Here is a 17,970-nt window from a genome sequence, read left to right as displayed (position 1 = left end):
TATCGTTGCTGACTATAGGCCTGATTCAGACCCGGTCGCAAGCTCTGAGCGCTCGCAACCGGGTCGATGGTGGCCCACAGCGCATGCGCACGACTTGAGTGGCTGCCCAAATGGAGGCGTTCCCATGAGAACGCCTGCCGTCTGGGGGCAGCTCCACTGACATCACAAGTGATGGCAGTGGAGAGCTTCCGGCTCTGTTAGAGCCGAAAGCTCTCTGGGGCTTGCGATGAACGAGACCCTGCCACAAGAGTCTCGTCGCAAGCCCGATGGTCGCGATTGTCGCGATGGTCTTGACCATCACGACCATCATCATGGCCGCTCGCTATAGCTGTGACACCCACAGCTATGCAAGCGGCCAAGAGGCCGCTCCAAAAAAAAAAAGCCCGGCCTTGATTCAGAGCGAGCGGCTCTGAATCAGGCCCTATGTGCATATCTTACTAGAGACAGGGCATCATTTGTCAACAAGTTTTATAATTCTCGAGTGATATAATAATGGTGCTACAACCAATCAGCCCTCAACTGTCATCTGTGTGAAAAATGACAGTTGGGAGCGGATTGGCTGGAGCACCATTTATCATACACATTGTGAATGATGAAACTTGTTTATAAATAGGCCCTACAGTCTGCCCATCTTTTCATGGTGGTTTACAGCACGATAACACACCATGTTACAAAGTACACGTCTCATGCTGGTTAAGTTATCATAAAAAATCTCAATCCAATAGAGCAACTCTGAGATGTGAAGTAACAGGAGTCATGCAGTATGATGCCATGATACCAAAAATCTCGCACTTGTGGGGAAAACCCAGCAGGTGCAAGGTTTTTGGTAATTGAGTGAGAGGAATGTTTGTTTTTTGGAGCGCCTCTAAAGAATTTTTCCTTAAATCAATATTTTAAGGAAAAATTGTCAGGACTTGCATCGAGTCCTTGAACACCCTCTGTTCAATTACTAATTAAGCAATTGGAAGTTTCCAATTAGCTTAATTAGTCCATAATTACTTACCTTCCTCCTCTGCTTCCCCCCACATGCTGGTCTTCCTCTGCAGCTGTTTGCGAGATAGTGTAAATGTGCATGAGACCCAGTGTATGCGGAGTGTGTGTGAGACAGTGGGAGTGTGCGAGAGACCTGGTGTGTGTGTTTGTGTGACTCCCGTTTGTGTTGGTGTAAGCAGCTGCCAAGAACTACATCTCCCATAAGACCCCTCCTCCCTGCATCCTTCCCCGCAAACTTTATAGACAGCAGGGGTTCTTACAGGGAGAGTGAGAGACAAGGAGCGGCTAGAACACATTGGTGAGTGCTCGGTGTTCCGTGCAGCATCTTTTTTATTCCCCCGCAGGATTTTGCATGCATTGGATGCCTCGGGTATTAGGAGCGCACATACCCGCTGTAAACCAAAATAGGACGCGAGGTACTGAAAAATTTTGCAGGCAAAACCCTGCACTCAATTGGATATGCTCCTGATTGTACATTACAGATGTGTCCTCATACACTGCTGCTGAATTCGCTGCAAATAGCCCCTCTCGGTGCACCAACTCTCAGCCGATTTGGCCGCCCCATGCATCTTTCGCTCCCAAAATGTGAATCTTCACATAAATAAAATAACTGGGGGTGATAAAACTACATTACTGGCTTTGATGTGCAATATTTGTATATCTGTGGCGAGTCTGAATCTGTGTAAGAAGAGAACCAATGTAGTGGCCGTAGCTTTTTCTGAAGCTAAGTTCAGTTGTGGATCATCTTTGACTGTACGTGTTTAAAACTAATTTCTGTGTAGTCACAGCCCGGCATCTCTAGTACCCTGTGAGTGGTGTTTCGCTGCGATGCGCATAAGATGCAAAATGTAAAGAAAAACAAATCACACTACTTCCTCTGGAAGCGTCTCGGTCACGCCGGGCGTCTCACGATATACGGCGTATAGAAGCTAGGTGTATGAGAACACAACAATATAACAACTCATTTTATGCAGGTCCTCTTTCATGCTGATGTATTAATAGAACTGTGTTTAGAATAATACATCAACTGCAAATAAGAAAACATATTAACCAATTGATGACACCTAAAGAAAACAGCTCAACATGCAACTTTGTAGAAAAAGTGGACTTTGCCCATAGTCACCAATGACATTGTCTATTTTCTAGCACTTATTAGAAAATTAATGCAAACCTGTTACACCAATGTTACATCACTGTATAACAAACAAAAAGTAAATGCTGTTGTGACCAATCTTAGGGTGTGCAAGTGCAGATGGAAAAAAATTAAATTATAAAATGCAAACTAATCGCAAATGATAAAGGAGAGTGAACTTTCCAAACATACTGGAGTTGCACAGAAACTTCCTAGCTAGTCATATACAAACCACTGTGTTGGCGGTTATAATTGGTTTTGACAGACTCCCCACCGTTTTTGCTCTGTATAGAAACCTTTGTCTCATAAAAAAGATAATTAGGAATACCTTTGAATAAGTAACAATGCTACCATATTATTACTGTAATGTTTAGTATAGTCACTTTTTTACTATGGTTTACAGTGTCTTTTAAAAATTGTTAAAAGAAATTGCGGTCCACAATACTATGCTCTCATTAATTGCTATACTAATAGAAAAAGTAATGTATGTTTACTTTATCACAGTGTTAAAATACAGAGATAATCAGCCAACTGTACTTTGGTACAGTATATTCAGATTTTATGTCACATAAAAACAAAAATAAATGTTTTATTCATACATAAAAAAGCAAAACAATTCATGGAATGTGATTAAAAAATATATATGAGTGGTTAATAATAAAAACCTACCAGTTCATCCAAAATGCAAGTATAAATTTACTGCATGCAATAATACCTTTACATTTAAACTAATTTTATAATAAAAGGGATCCATAAATGTATTATCTGTTAATGCTTTGGTTTTGTCCTTTTCTGAATGTCATACCACACACATCTCAGTAAGATCTACTGAATTAAATTCAGACCAGCTGTGTCTTAGTCTGGTCCAAGTTACATGAAAATTGCACAATACTTAATAAAATCTGATCAGATCCTCTGAATGGAAGGAGTTAACTTTTAAAACAGTACATACCTGCCATTATGGTAGTGGTCAGGATTGCTCAAGTGGTATTGCTCTTGCCCATTAAGACGGGGAGGGGACCTCTTCCAAAACACTTGCTGCTGGCGCAGATTCCGCTCAGTTCTTTCAAAATGACTCATATTTTCACCTTTACCTAGAATTAGAAGTAAATTCAGTTTCCTGCCAAAGTTGTGTTAGAAAATTATTTTTAAACAATATGTATTGTATCAATATGTTGCAAAGATATATTTTGTTTCTTATATGTACACTTAAATAAAAAGTAACCATGTTATTTTCCTTCCTTCTAAGAAATCTTTCTTTAGCACACATGAACGCCCTTCCCAGACAGAACACTGCTTTATGCTGCTATGTTTTTGTGCTAAACATGTAAAACAGCTGTGACAATCCCCAGAACGCCTATGCTACTAAATAGCTCTTACCACTGTGTGCAAACATCTCACTTTCTCCATAGGAAAAAGAGAAAAAACAAAAAAAGTCTAAGGCCAGGAAAATCCACGTCGTTCTGCTCGGAAGTAAAGAAAACAGCATACCAGGCACACCAGCATCAAGAACTTTGTGAAGTAATACGGGTATGATTAGCCAACTTGTGCTGAGCTTTTCCACCCATATGCTTTCAGCTACTTACCCAAACAACACAGCTGCACAAGGGAAGCATTGTGTCATTTTCCTGCCGACTCCTGCACTGTTGCATACAAGACATTTAAACAAATAGGCCTTCCTTCCTACTGAATTCCCACCCTCAGTGTGGCTGGGAATACGGCCCAGTTTTGTCCCATGACTTCAAAACTCTAGCTGTAGCTAACCACTGGCATAGCTAACACACTAGATTGGAGTCTTTAAATAGCAGCACCTCTGAAGTCAGACAAGCTTGATGCGGGACGGCCTCTGCAGGCACAGCTTTCACTTTTACCCACAAGATTCCTAGTCTGCCTTGCTCGATATCAATAGGAATGTAAGCAAATAAAAATATTAACATTATCCTGCACTGGAGGAGAATAAATACTGATGGGATTGTCTGTTGTAGGCAATGTGCACATTCCTACAGTACAGGATCTCAGCGATGAATAGGTTAACGACACGAAGCAAGACTCTTCATGCAGAGTCCTACTCTGGGTGCAAAGAACATGCCTAAAACACTCATTCATTTTTCTTTGCTGCTAAGGGAGGTTTAATAAGTTGTTTTTAAAACATTTTACAGAGATAAATAGGGACTGCATTCATTGGATCACTGTGGCATGTTCAATCACTTTAGAACTGATATCTCTTTTTTTTTTAAGTGTGAGGTATACGCAATTCTTACTAATGAAGTAGTAAGAACAGGCCATACGGTGAGTTCTGAACTCACACTGAGCATATAAATTGTACAACAAAAGGAATGTATAGCTTGTTACATAAAAATAAAATACGGGAACTGAAATGTATACATTTTACTTTTTAGTTTTTGATTCAGAAATACATCATACAAAAGTTATTACATAGCTGTACTTGTTGTGTAGTCTATATGTGAGGTTTAATTTAATCTCAGCAAAGCAATGTAATAATAAATATAGATACAGGAATGCAACAGCTAAATTAACACTTTACTGGAAAACAACTTACTTTCAAATTCAACCAAAATATGCTTTCCCAGAGGTCTTCTTGAAATGAGAGAGACTACATATAACAAATGTTTTGGGCCAGATTCAATTAGACGTAGAAGCTGCAAGCTTCCGGGAGTTTCGTGTGTTACGTCACAGAAGACTGATATTGCTCACAACTTATGGAGGAGAAAGCAGTATGAACCTACCCTAACTAGCTGAAAAATGCTCAACACCAGCTCGTGTCTAAATGAATCCAGTCCATTGGTTTCAAAAGTCAAACGGATATTCTACCATTTCCCAGTGTTTCATCAGACTCTATTGGACAGCCAAGAGGTACCAATGTATGGCTTGGCACAAATCTGGTTACTTGCAATAGTATGGGACGCAAGTAGAAACAAACAAGGAGCATAGGTGCAAGGTTGGTTGTGATTTAACTGCATCCTATTGCAACAAGAATGGAAGCTGCCATTTATGTCACTTCACTGAAAGATGTATAACAAATTATTTGGTCTGTTCAAAGTCACATAATAGCTTCAATAAGTTTTTATGCAGAGTAAAATTTAAAGTAAATGACAATTAGGGCGAAAGTTACAAAGCGGCGGTTTCTAAATCCTGGCAGTTTGGCGGTGGTTTTACTATCTGCCGATTTACTAAGGCCAAAACCGCCAAGAAAACACACTTAAAATAGAGCAGAATTGAAAACACTACTCAGCTATTTTGCATTTGACTATATATTAATTTCTGTGTCATTTTGTGTGTAGAATCCAAAAATAAGATTAAAAAAATATTATTGTGTAAGGTTTTTGAGATATTGAGAAAAATGTAAATACAAAATAGAAAGTAATATTAGTCACATTGAGTGCTCGCCAAGACTCCCTTCTGTCTGTGATATGGGGTACGCAACCTGCCCAGACTCCTCATCCTTTATGTCCACAGAAACCCCCTCCTCATCTTCCTCATTTTTCACCATGTGCTGGTCCTGATGCAGAACCCTCCTTTTAGCGCTGGATGCCATGTTGCTTGCTGGCTCCTGTCTCAGCTCCCAGCCTACATGCAGAGGGGGAAGTAAGCAGGAAGCTCACCGGACTGCACCATGACCATCAGTAACTAGGGGGTGTTCTCACAGTGGGATGCGTTGGGGCTGCTGTGTCCCAGCACTCTTATTGACCACCATAAGGAGCTACATGGCCTTCACACCACTGGCAGTGACCAGTGCAAGTGACGATTTTACCTTTGTTTTAATTTCTTCATTTTAATCAGCGGTATTCTTTTCTTGTGTTCGTTATTTCGTATCATTGTGAGTACATATTTTGCGCTGTTTATAAGCACATACAAAGTAATTGCAGCTGCCTAAATTGGTGGGTATGTAAACCATAATGATAACTTTTGTTATGTATGCGGTAAGTTCACACCAAAAAGTCAAAGAAAGCCTATTAGCACCTTAAAAAAGGTTTATAAATTGTACTTTGACCGTGCTCTTGGTGACCAGGATTAAATCTCGGCACGCCATATTTCTTGCATAACCTGCACACCTAATCTGACAAAATGGTTGAAAGAAAATCGCTGTATGATGCCGTTCACTGTCCCAATGGTATGGCGTGAGCCTAAGGACCAGTTATTTTTGTATAACTAGTACTACTGGGCATTCCAGTAGTACTAAGCACACTATACAATATCCCGAAGTGTCTTCAGAGCTAAAACCTGTGCCTCATGGCCTGCCTGTTCCTATAACTCATGAGTGGTACAAGTGAATTGGGGACATCAGAGGAAAGTGAGTCAGAAGACACAGAAATTATGGCAGAGTATCAACCCAAAACTGAAGACAAATCACCTCACATCAGAGAACAGGAGGATATTAAATAATTTGGTTTGTGACTTTTGGTTTCTAGGCTGCAACAGTGGAACCTTCTGGCTCCAGGTACGACAATTTCAAGTTTAGGAGCAAGAAACCTTTTTTGGCCACATTTTTTAAAAGAAAATTTTATGTGTATGTGTACTGATATTATTGGTTTATTAAGTTTGCTGTTCTGCACAATACTAGTGAATGGAGACTGTGGTGGAAAAAGCGGATTTCGCATCCGCATGGGCTGAACTGCACATGTCAGCATAAACATGTCACTTTCCCTTGTAAATGTATATGTAATGTTATTTGTGTGTAGAAGAAGACAAGCCTTTGAAGATGAACAGCAAAAGGTTGAAAGAGAGCTTATAGGAAATTCTGTCTTCCTGCCAAGCCATAAATGTCCATTTGTTTATGGCACATAAGAAAGATGTCCCTGGAAATTACAAGACATCTGACCAGGCTCTTGCTAAACTAATGGTGCATACACACGGTCAGATTTTCCTTCAGATCTTAAAAATCGGTCAGTCGTTCATATCCGAAGGAAAATCTGAAATATGACATGTTTGTCAGATGAACGATGCGCGTTCCCGATGGTCAGATAACGATATCTGACATCTGATGTGTTTGCAGTCAGATTTGGACGATTCCATTCATTTTAATGCAGTAAGAAATCGTTCAAATCGTTGATCAAATCGTTGGTAAATCATTGGTAAATCGTTCATCTGACATATCGGACCGTGTGTACGTACCTTAAAGGTGCCCATACACATCGTGATCTGCACACGATCCAACGATGTGTGCTATTTCCCCTGAACTCTCCCCGGGCTCAGCTCCCCGGTAGTCCTACACACAATTTAGAGTAAAAAGCATCCAATCTGATTAAGATCTATCTTGCATCTTAACTTTTTTTTTCCAGTGCGTTGTGTCCAAGATTGTCAGATCTGCCCTACTGCACGGCAAATCTGACAATGTGATGTGCGACCAGCGGGGATGCGCATCGCATCATGATGGTGAGTGGGGACTCACGATTTACTCTCAATTTGGCCATATTTTACACGATCTGTCATTCCAATGTGTTGGAATAGGCCAGATCGAGTAAAATATCGCTATGTGTGTGGCCAGCTTAAGTCAATAAGAACTCTGTGTACAGTTTAGGAACAGAGGGCCTGATTCAAACCCGCTCGCGAGCGCTATGCGTTCGCAAGCGGGTCGATGGTGGCCCAGTGCGCATGCGCACGACGGAGCCGGCTCCATCGTGCGCATGCGCGGGACCGGGATAGCGACGGGCAAACCGTCGCTCCGGGGTCTCGTACCAAAGGGTGCGTGCTGTCGATGTTGAGTGAGCGGGCCGGGGGCATGGCTGCGGAGGCGTTCCCATACCGTCTGGGGCCGGCCCCACTGATATCACAAGTGAGCACTCTGGGGCTTGCGGCAACGAGAGTCTCGTCGCAAGCCCGATGGTCGCGATGGTCTTGACCATCGCGACCATCTTCCTGGCCGCTCGCTATAGCTGTGGGTGGTCACCCACAGCTATGCGAGCGGCCAGGAGGCCGCTGTAAAAAAAACAGAAGGCTGGCCCTGATTCAGAGCGAGTGCTCTGTCAGAGCGTCCGGCTCTGAATCAGGCCCAGAGATCAAAGAGTGGTTGTTTATACCAACAGACACTCAGTCTGCAGAGGTGTGTATTCCCTCACCTGATCAGTGTGTGTGTTTATTGAGACAAGTCTGTGATCCCAAAACTTCTCCACTTCTAAAAGAGCTGAATGTATAATTAAAAGAACCCCTGCTCACTTGACAGAGAGACCCTATAGCTTTAGCCAGCTGGACAATACACTCTGAGGTGAAAATGGTTAAATCACCCCAGGGAGGAGGGCGAGGGGGGGTGCCTGGAGAAGCAGGCATAAAAATGTGACACACTGGTAGTTCAGTGTTCATTCTGCGTGGGGATATCGAAAGGACGGTCCCATCCCAGAAACACTTAAGTCGACAAGGTCCGAGTGGTTTGTTTCTTCCTTTTTATTTATTTTTGAACTTGCGAGTAATTGTGTGATTCCTTTTTAACATTATTATCATTGTATTTTTTGTAACTAAGCTTTGAAGATATTCTTGAATTAAACATTCATTCTAGTTCTGGACCTGTGTTTTTATGACCTAAGGCCTCATATGGCTCATGTTACCTATTTTTGTAAGTATTGATAATTGTGTGTGCAGGTGGGAGCAGAAGCTCACCTTATGCTTTAGCATTACAGTTTTCTTCTGCTGGTGGTAGTTACCCGGTTTATTAACCACACGTGCTGAGGTAACCTGTAAAAGTCACGAGCGGCGATTCTCAGATTGGCGTATCTGGAGAATCGGTTCCGCAGGACCGTGACAGCGAGTGTTTATCGATTCCTCGAAAAGTAATCTGAAAGCAGTGTTACTCCATAATGGGAACAAACTCCATTCAGTGCCTCTGGCCTATATGCATTGACATGAATGTATGGCTGCATTGTTCGAGAGAATGAAATATAAGGATCACGGATGGAATCTTTGTGAATCCACCTTGCAAACTTAACAACTACCTTTATGTCACAACAAAGTACTGCTGTTTTCTGTATTTATGTTACAGTAGAGACACTAAAAATCACTATATCACAAAGAAGTGGCCCAGAGAGAAACCTATGTTGCTGGAGAGAAAAATGTCAAGTACAGTTTAATGGTTGAGCAGCATAAAATTATTTTACCTCCGCTTCACATTAAGTTGGGCCTAATGAATAATTTTGTGAAAGCTCTAGATAAAGAAGGAAAGGTTTTCAGTTATCTGAAGGAAAAGTTTCCGAAGATAAGTGCAGCAAAGCTACAAGAAGGCATATTTGTTGGCCTCCAAATAAGGAAACTGCTGACGGATTATAGTGTTCCCTCTAGCTCCGGCGGCAGGCAGGGCGCCGGAGCTAGAGAGGGCAATGTTGTGTGCGCGCGTCCGAAAAGGGGGCGTGGTTACGAAAAGGGGGCGTGTCTATAAGACGCGTCCCCTTTTCGTCATACTTGGGGGCGTGCCCGGCGCTTACGGACATGCCGGGCAGCCCCCAAGCGCTGCAGAAAGGGAGAATAGACGCCGGGCGCATGTGCCCGGCGTCTATTCCCCGGCGGTGACCGGGTCACCGCATGTGTGTCCACCCGCGGGACACTGCGTCCCGCGGGTGAGAACGGCTCCCGCAGGCTGTTAGGGCAGGGCGCTTTTTGCCCTCCAGAAGGAGGGCAGGGCGCCGCGCCCCGCTAAAACAGCCTAGCGGGAACACTAGATTAAATATTTAAGACTAAATTGACGGAAAGTGAGTCTGCTGCATGGTCAGCTTTCAGGGCTACTATGATTCTTAACGAACAGAAAAGAGGAAAACTACGTCTCCATCGTGAATGAACTATTAGAGAACTACAAGAATATGGGTGGTAGAATGTCACTTAAAATTCACTTTTTACATTCCCATCTAGACTTTTTTCTGACAACCTGGGTAGTTTAAAGCTGCCCATCCACTCGGCGATTAAATTGAGCAATTGAATGATAACGATATCGTTCATTAATGGTTTGCAAATTGTTCACTAAAATCTCTAAAATGACCAGCAATGCGCGCTCCCGCTGGTCGTTTTAGACATCTATGATCGGGCAAACTTGCTGGTCGACGTGACGATAACGTCATGTTGAGTATGTTTGCAGATGATTGATGAGCCTACACTGAATGACTGCTCGTTCAGTGCAGGCTCATCACAGACTGACAAACAACTGCACGATTACAATGTCATAATTGTGTAGTCTTTTGCCTGTCTTCTAGTGGATGGGCAGCATAAGTGATGAACAGGGGAAACAATTTCACCAAGATATTTTGATAATGGAGCATCGCTTCCAAGGACACTGGGACCCTGCAATGATGGGGGACTACTGCTGGTTCCTTTTTATAGAGACCAATGAGACACTGTACAAACGTAAAGCGTCAACACCCTATTTCCCTAAAGCAAAGTGACTTTAAATGTTATCTTTAATTAAAAATTACATTATGGCCAATTTGGATTGTGGTTTCTGAAGTTTTCTTTCTGCAGTTTTTAAGTGTTTCTGTAGTTTTATTAGTATTTTATAAATTAATATGAAGAGAATATTTCAATTGAAAGATTAATTGAAATTTTCACTTATTTTACTTTTTTTTAGTTATAGCGATTACCGCTTTTGCCATTTGTGTATATCTAATAAATGTGACGTGATCGAGAAAATCTGATTTTTCCACTGGACTCAGTATCCTAAATTAGGAGAAAACACATTCACGAGCAAATACAGAAGATTTTTTACATTTTGTTGAGTACTGAAATCAGAGCACCATCAATGTTTTACACCGTAAAAAGAAAAGAATAGAATAGAAACCCTGGATTAATAGTTTTGAAAACCACTGCAAAACCACCGCTAAAACCCATCCAAACAATAGACCAGCCTACTGCAGGTGTGAGTTTGGGAGAAGCACTGTGCAGGCTTTGTTATGTTTAAAAGTGTAGAATACTATTTTTTAAAAGGCAGACAACATGTGCCAGCATGCCCTTAATGTCTAGCACTGGTGATTCTACAAATGTCTCCATGCCAAGGCAGGCTTTTCTGGGACTTGTAAAAAAAATCTCATTATTATTAACTCTGTATTATCCAATAACCCCACACCCACCGCCAGCAGGGCTTTCAGCTAGCTGGCTGTCCCTCAGGAGGGGGATTCCAGCCCTGTGCTGACAAACGGCTATGGCGGGGGAATCCCATGCTGTGTCTATTGCCGCTATAGCGTTAACCAATCAGGCTGGGTCAGCCTAGTGCTGGAGACAGGAAAATAGGTATAACCCAATGCAGTTTTTTTCCCCCTATTTTCCAATACCAGACTAGGCTCATAGGTTCAGAGCTGGCTGTGGATTTTTGCTTACATTTAACCATTTCTAAATTTTTAAAAACAATTAAACCTGCATAGACCTTAAATGATCTGTGTAGTGTTTATCTATTGTTTAGCTTCTATTCCACAGAGGTTTCATTAAAAACTGCTGTTGAAGTAAACAGTCCCCAGCAGCTTGCATTTAGAAATTCAGGGGATCAATGGGGGTTTCAGTTTAGACATCAAAACCGACCTTTAGCAAATACTGTCAATTAGACATAGAAACCGCCATCAATGGAGGACACTGACCTAAATGACATCAAAACTGCTGTTTAGTAAATTTAGCCATTAGACCTAATTAAAAAAGCTCCATGTATGTGTCAATGAATATTTAAAGATAAGATGAAAATAAATAAAAAATAAAAAAACAACCCTAACTACAAGTTAAGATTATTTAATTCTAACTCCCAAAAAGGTATTAATGGGCAACACAAACTCTACTAAAATTCTGTGCATTGAGAATAAGATAAAATTAGCAAGCTATTTGTCACTGGTACGATACGAACCCAGGTCACATGTGGTGTCCTCTGGTAAATCGGCATCCAACATAAGATCATCATCTTCCAAATCACAGGAGTCAAGATTATTAAGAATGTCCTGTTTATAAGAAAAAATGTATGAGAATAGAAAAAAAAATAGATTTTAAATACTTTAGAGCTCTGCTCCACCCCCTCCCTCAATCAGTAATGTGCATGGTATGATTTGCAAAGCGCTCTGATGCATCTTGGGTTAGCATAGAGCAGTAAAAACAATTCATAGATATTAAAAAATATAATTTCAGTTAGCTGGAGAATGACAACCTTGCAATTTGCTGCCTAGCAGTGAAATGATGTGCACAGCAAACATTAACAAGAGAATAAAGCAAAACATCCGTTTTTAGTGGTACAGATTTACTGACCAATTTGCTGTTACTGCAGTGGAGATCTCACTGTTACAAATGAATAGCCAGATGTGGATTTGCTAGGCAGGCGTTTGATTTGTAGCTAATAAAATAAATGGCTCTCGGTAGCCATTTTGTGTACACTTAAGTAACATGTTCAGCAGCTGTTGGTGCAGCTCGTCAGGATCTATTTGAAGTGAATCACTCCAAAGTACACACAACGCTGCAACTCATTAAAGAGCTAATTCAACTAGTCTGTTCAGCAATCGCTTCTGACTTTGTACAATAGTCACTTTTATACACCCAAGGTTCTGTATAATGGAACAAGGCAGGCAATTGTCTTTTCACTTCCAAGGAAAAAAATACAATTGTTGAGAGAGAAATTGGAGGGCAAATTATGTTATGGTCTCCATTTGTGTTACATTCCTTATATAACAGTCTGAATGTAAGATTCTATAATAGGTGACAATAGTTACACACAAGAAAATAGCTACAATCACAGAACATAGCATTCTAAAACCAGCTGTTAATATTAATAGAAAACCATAACAATATAAAGAAATCTCCACTGTATTATACAGTTAATTGCATTAAAGGATTTTTTGCCTGTTCCCAGCTTTGAGTATCTAGATACATATGTTTCTAAATCGCAGACATGTACTTCTTGTATACATGCAACCCACTCCAAAAGCAGCTCCATTTTCTATTATTCTCCACCCAATGAGGAAAATGAGACGTGGCACAATCACTATCAGTTTTATGAGCTGCCCGGACAGTAGCAGGGATGTTGGGTCCAACGAGCTTCTGGTTTGCCACTGGAGAGCTAGCAGATCATGGCCCTCTGACATGGCTGCAGATGTTATGTGGCAGTGAAGGGCTAGCCAGGACTGGTACACTAGCGGTCTGCTGATAAGCCAAATGGATCAAACAAAGTAATGACAGGACAGGTCAGGTCAGAACCAAACAAAAAGAATCAGACCTAAATCAACAGGCAGAAGGAATGTCAAAAACACAGAAAAAGGATGCCAGGTAATAAGCCTAATATTTTGGCACAGATCTGTGCTCAGAGCACCTTTAAAAAGCCTAGCAAGTTTGAATGAGATTGGCTTAGTGATAAACATGGTCATGTTATGGCACCTTTACATCTATATCATAGCTGCGCTCATGCACCTGTATTATGCGACCTGCAGCAGGAACCAGTGAACAGCTTTAAAAAAATAAAAAAAAATAATAAAAAATAAAAAACTACAGCCCTGAATGCCAGATGCGATATCAGACCCAGCACACCAGTGCCGGCAGCTGTACCAGACACTGAGGAATGCAAATTCAAGAATACAGTATGGAATTGCATTCTGTAGAATGGTGAAGCAAATGTGGAATTCAGAGACTGTACAGTGATCACCTCAAGTTTTCCAGCAACTTGGCTTAGCTTTTGAGCTGTACACAGTAAGGCATATCATTAATTACAGAAAGTATGTACTGTAAAAAGTGTGTGGCTCTAAAAGTATCTACTGCTTGCAGTCTCATTTCATTTATTAGCGTGGCAGTAATTCCGCTGACCAATAGATAACCATAGTAAATAGTCTATGAATTTCAATCAGGCAGCAAATGTGAGAAACCTTTGAGACTGACAAATAATGGTCATATAAACCTGGCTTTTGAGCCTTATTTGCGCATCGCAATAGATTTTAGGATCATTCTTTATTAACAGACACAAAATGCATCTGGCAAAACGGTTTGTGAAGCACCCTAGTGGGTGCTCAACTTGTAGTCAACTTGTGGCCCTCCAGCTGCTGTAGAACCATACGTCCCACAGCATGACCTGCCACAGTTTCAGCATGCCCCAATTTCAAAACTGTGGCAGGACATGTTGTGATGTGTAGTTCTACAGCAGCTGGAGGGCTGCATGTTGAACATCCCTGGTCTAATCCCAGTTTCACAGTAGTGGACTGTTTGGAATAATCTCCATAGTGGCTCCAGTGTTTTATAATACCAACCTTCCTATCAAATAATATTTCAGATGTATTGAGTGGTGCGAATTGCATTTTAAATCTCTACTGCTTCTCACCTATTATCACCCCCCGATTACTGATTAAGCCAGGGTCTTCCATCTTCTGTAAGTATAGTTAATTCGAAGTCACTTTAAGATCACTATCCTCAAGTAAGGCAATAAATCTATAGCCTAATTTCCTGTACATACAGGCAGCATAGCAATTGGAATAATGCAGTGCAGGGAACATTTTTAATACCTAGTATATGCTGTTGTAAACCATCATTTGCTTTGTTAATAACAATTTTAATACATAGTATATGCTGTTGTAAACCATCAATTGCTTTGCTAATAACACTAAGGAGAATAACAAGAATGCAGTTCATGTTAATTTTAACACAAACTAATGATTAAAAATCTAATTTACTTTTCTGCCTGCTCTACTTCAATGACACAAAAGGTTGGATGTTATTCATTGTGTTACGAAATAAATACTGCATAAGGCTTGCAGGGATGATGGCAATCTGACACAAGAAGCACTTTAGTTTATGCTCAAATGCTTTCCCTACTTTAAGATCAGAAACACACAGTTCATGTCAGTAATGACATTATTTTAATAATAATAATGGAGCTACTACAGTACTTCCACAATCTGTACATGCTTTAAATGATGACATGGACATTATAGCTTAATGGCAAAATTAGACATTTTGGATAGAAAACATGCATAAATAAATAATTTTGTAGCTTAACTCATTCTTCTATATCTTCCTCCTATCATGGTTTGGTGAAACAAGAAATGCATGGACCAAAACAGACACTATTTTCCTACTGCCCTGATAACCACTAAAGAATATTTGTGCCTGAGGGGCAAGGAGCACACTGTTGTCATAGCAAACGTTTAGACAGGTTCACAATCTTTTGTTGCAGTTAAAAGGAGAAAAGCCCTCCTTCCCCTCCAAATAGTATTTAGTAAGTATAACCTACTTCATTTATTTATATTGTTGCAGAAGTGGACAGCATTCTACAGACGTGTATTTAAATGTTTAAGATCTTAAACTAGCAAAACATTGTGCTACACAGACGAACAGCTCATTGACAGTGTCGGTATCCAAAGGCTACACATAGTGGATGGGATCAGGTTGTCCAGCACTCAAGCGGAGCATCCAGAATCCTGTTGAGTCACTTGAGCAAGTTAGTGTGTTAGGCCACATTCTAAACACATTTTCCAATATGCCAGAGAATGCTACTCCAATTCATAGGATCATTATTGATTTTTACAGCCTTTCGGGGCCATACATTCGGCATTATCGGTTGAGTTGCTCAATACTGCCAGCTTGTGGCCAGGATATGGAACAATATTAATTAGGTCAGCCAAGTAGAGTTTTAGCACAAAATGAAGACGTATTCCAGCACCACATAAGGGCTTTGATTATTTCTTTGTACATGACTCATAAGTGTAATTGAAAAGTGTCAACTGAAAATGTCTTATCTTATTTGTGGCAAATAATGTGAAAAGAAGACATGCTAAGAATTCTTCCAAGAATAATCAGCTCCTGTCAAACTCTATTGTTACTTAAGTTTTACCTGCAATTATAAAAATATATAATAATTATATTAATAAAAAATAGTATGTTTTATGGGTGCTGAATGAAGGGGAAAGAAATTGTAAAAACAGTTGAACCGAGCGATGGAAGACAACATATGAATAAATCATAAAGCATTGTACAAAGCCACAAACAAGAAAAGCTGCATAATCTTTTTAGAAAATGTCAAAAATGCAATTAAGCTGCTAGACTTACTAATACACCCTTTTCAATGAAGATCTTTATTCAAGTGAGCAAACTATGTCAAGTACAAAACCCGCAGAAAGCCTGTGTTTAAAACACTGATTTCTAGGGAGTGTAACTCAAATGTACCACAATATTCTGCATATATGAGTAGCCTTTAATTCCTAAAATTATAGATATGTGCAAAGGAAGTGTCAGTATTCTGAAATTATGACACCGCACAATGGAAATATAATTATGAAGTTTTAACTCATTTTTAGTTATAGAAGCATACACAACTATGATACATAGATTTGAGCCACTATTTATACAAATTAAATTGTATACAATCCAGTACTTTGTATAGTGATTCCGATGTGCTATTACATGCATCAGCCAGTAACTAACCACCTAAGTATAAGATATGCAAAATTACATCAAGTCGTACAGTATATATACAGCCTTAACCAGGTGAACCCATTAAGTATCAGGATTAATTCAATAAAGACTCATACATCACATAGTTGTTGAAATGTTTGTTGAAATAAGAAGTGGCACCAACCTCTGAGTTACCAAAATGTATAGATTAAAGTGCAAAGAATTAGGCCAGGGGTTCCTAAACTCTGTCCTCAAGGCACCCCAACAGTCCAGGTTTTAAAGATATCCATACTTGTGCACATATGGTATATTCAAACTGAATGAGGTACTAATAAAATCACATGTGCTTAAGTATGAATATCCTGAAAACCTCGACTGTTAGGGTGCCATGAGGACTGAGTTTGGAAACCACTGGACAAGGCAAGCAATGTGCGCACATTTGTGTTACTTACAAGATGGGGCGGCAAAGTCACCTCTACTGTACATCAGGCATTTTGTGTATAAGGGGAATGTCTCAATAAAATAAAATGAACAATCTCATGTTTCTCATTTTTTCTTTTGCAAAGAGGCCTCCAACAAATCCATTCCAAAAAAACCATGAAAATATTTCTCCAGAGACAGAAATGGAGGAATAACCTGGACACAATTTATAACAGTCTTTTGTTTTGATTTTGGTACCTCTAGGGAAAATGGCCATTACCGCTTATTCTGCGGTACAGTAAGGAGTTAATTGACTAAATGATCATTAGCAAATCTCTAAACCTGGGTCCAAAAGCAATTGATTGAAGAGCATTCCCACAAACGAAGATCCGCCATATCAGCTTTACATTTCAGACCTGAGTATTCTGCAGTTGAATCAAGTGCAAAGCTTTGGAAAAAGGCATGCTCACTTATAAATATTAAAAAAAATTGTTGGAGAAAGGTAATTGTAGCAAATAAATATTGTAGTATTTTGTCCCATGAAAGAGTTGCAAAGTAGTCACCTCACTTTGTTACATTCCTATTTTCAAAGTAAAGGTGCCCACACACATAGTGATATTTTACCCGATCTGGCCGACACATTGGGACAACAGATTGTGTAAAATATGGCCAAATCCTGAGTAAATCGTGAGTCCCCACTCACGATCACATGCACGTCCCCACTGGTCGCACATCGCATCGTCAGATCTGCCGTGCAGTAGGGCAGATCTGACAATCTAGGAATACGATGCACTGTGAAAGTTTGGATGCAGGAGAGATCGTATTAAGATTGGACACCAAATCGTGTGCAGATCGTGTGCCAAGCTGCCGGGGAGAGTTTCAAGGGAAATCGTACACATCGGCTGATCGTGTGCAGATCACTATGTGTGTGGGAACCATAACACGTGTCCAATGCAGACCACTAATCTTTATTTTTAGAAATTTAAGAGACCATTCATCTTTCTTTTTAGACAAACCACTAGTACATCTCATATGTATTAAAGTATTTTTTTAGTACAGGTTGAGTCTCCCATATCCAAAATGCTTGGGACCAGGGG

At 40.3% G+C, this 17,970-nt stretch overlaps 1 protein-coding gene across 3 annotated transcripts in view; it reads right to left on the bottom strand.

Annotated features, from left to right (window-relative positions):
* CCSER2 (coiled-coil serine rich protein 2) overlaps nucleotides 1-17,970 on the bottom strand; it is a 172,117-nt gene that overhangs the window by 61,869 nt on the left and 92,278 nt on the right. For all 3 annotated transcript variants that reach the window (XM_088472236.1, XM_088472237.1, XM_088472238.1), the window contains exons 4-5: nucleotides 11,943-12,033; nucleotides 3,078-3,219 (exon numbers count right to left, since the gene is read on the bottom strand). In XM_088472236.1, the coding sequence (XP_088328362.1) occupies nucleotides 3,078-3,219; nucleotides 11,943-12,033 (233 nt within the window). The remainder of the gene's footprint in view (nucleotides 1-3,077; nucleotides 3,220-11,942; nucleotides 12,034-17,970) is intronic.

The sequence above is a fragment of the Taudactylus pleione genome, unplaced genomic scaffold (assembly GCF_031769625.1).
Source record: "Taudactylus pleione unplaced genomic scaffold, aTauple2 ptg000121l, whole genome shotgun sequence".
NCBI classification, from domain to species: Eukaryota; Metazoa; Chordata; class Amphibia; order Anura; family Myobatrachidae; genus Taudactylus; species Taudactylus pleione.
This window is presented reverse-complemented; position numbering and strand designations above follow the sequence as displayed.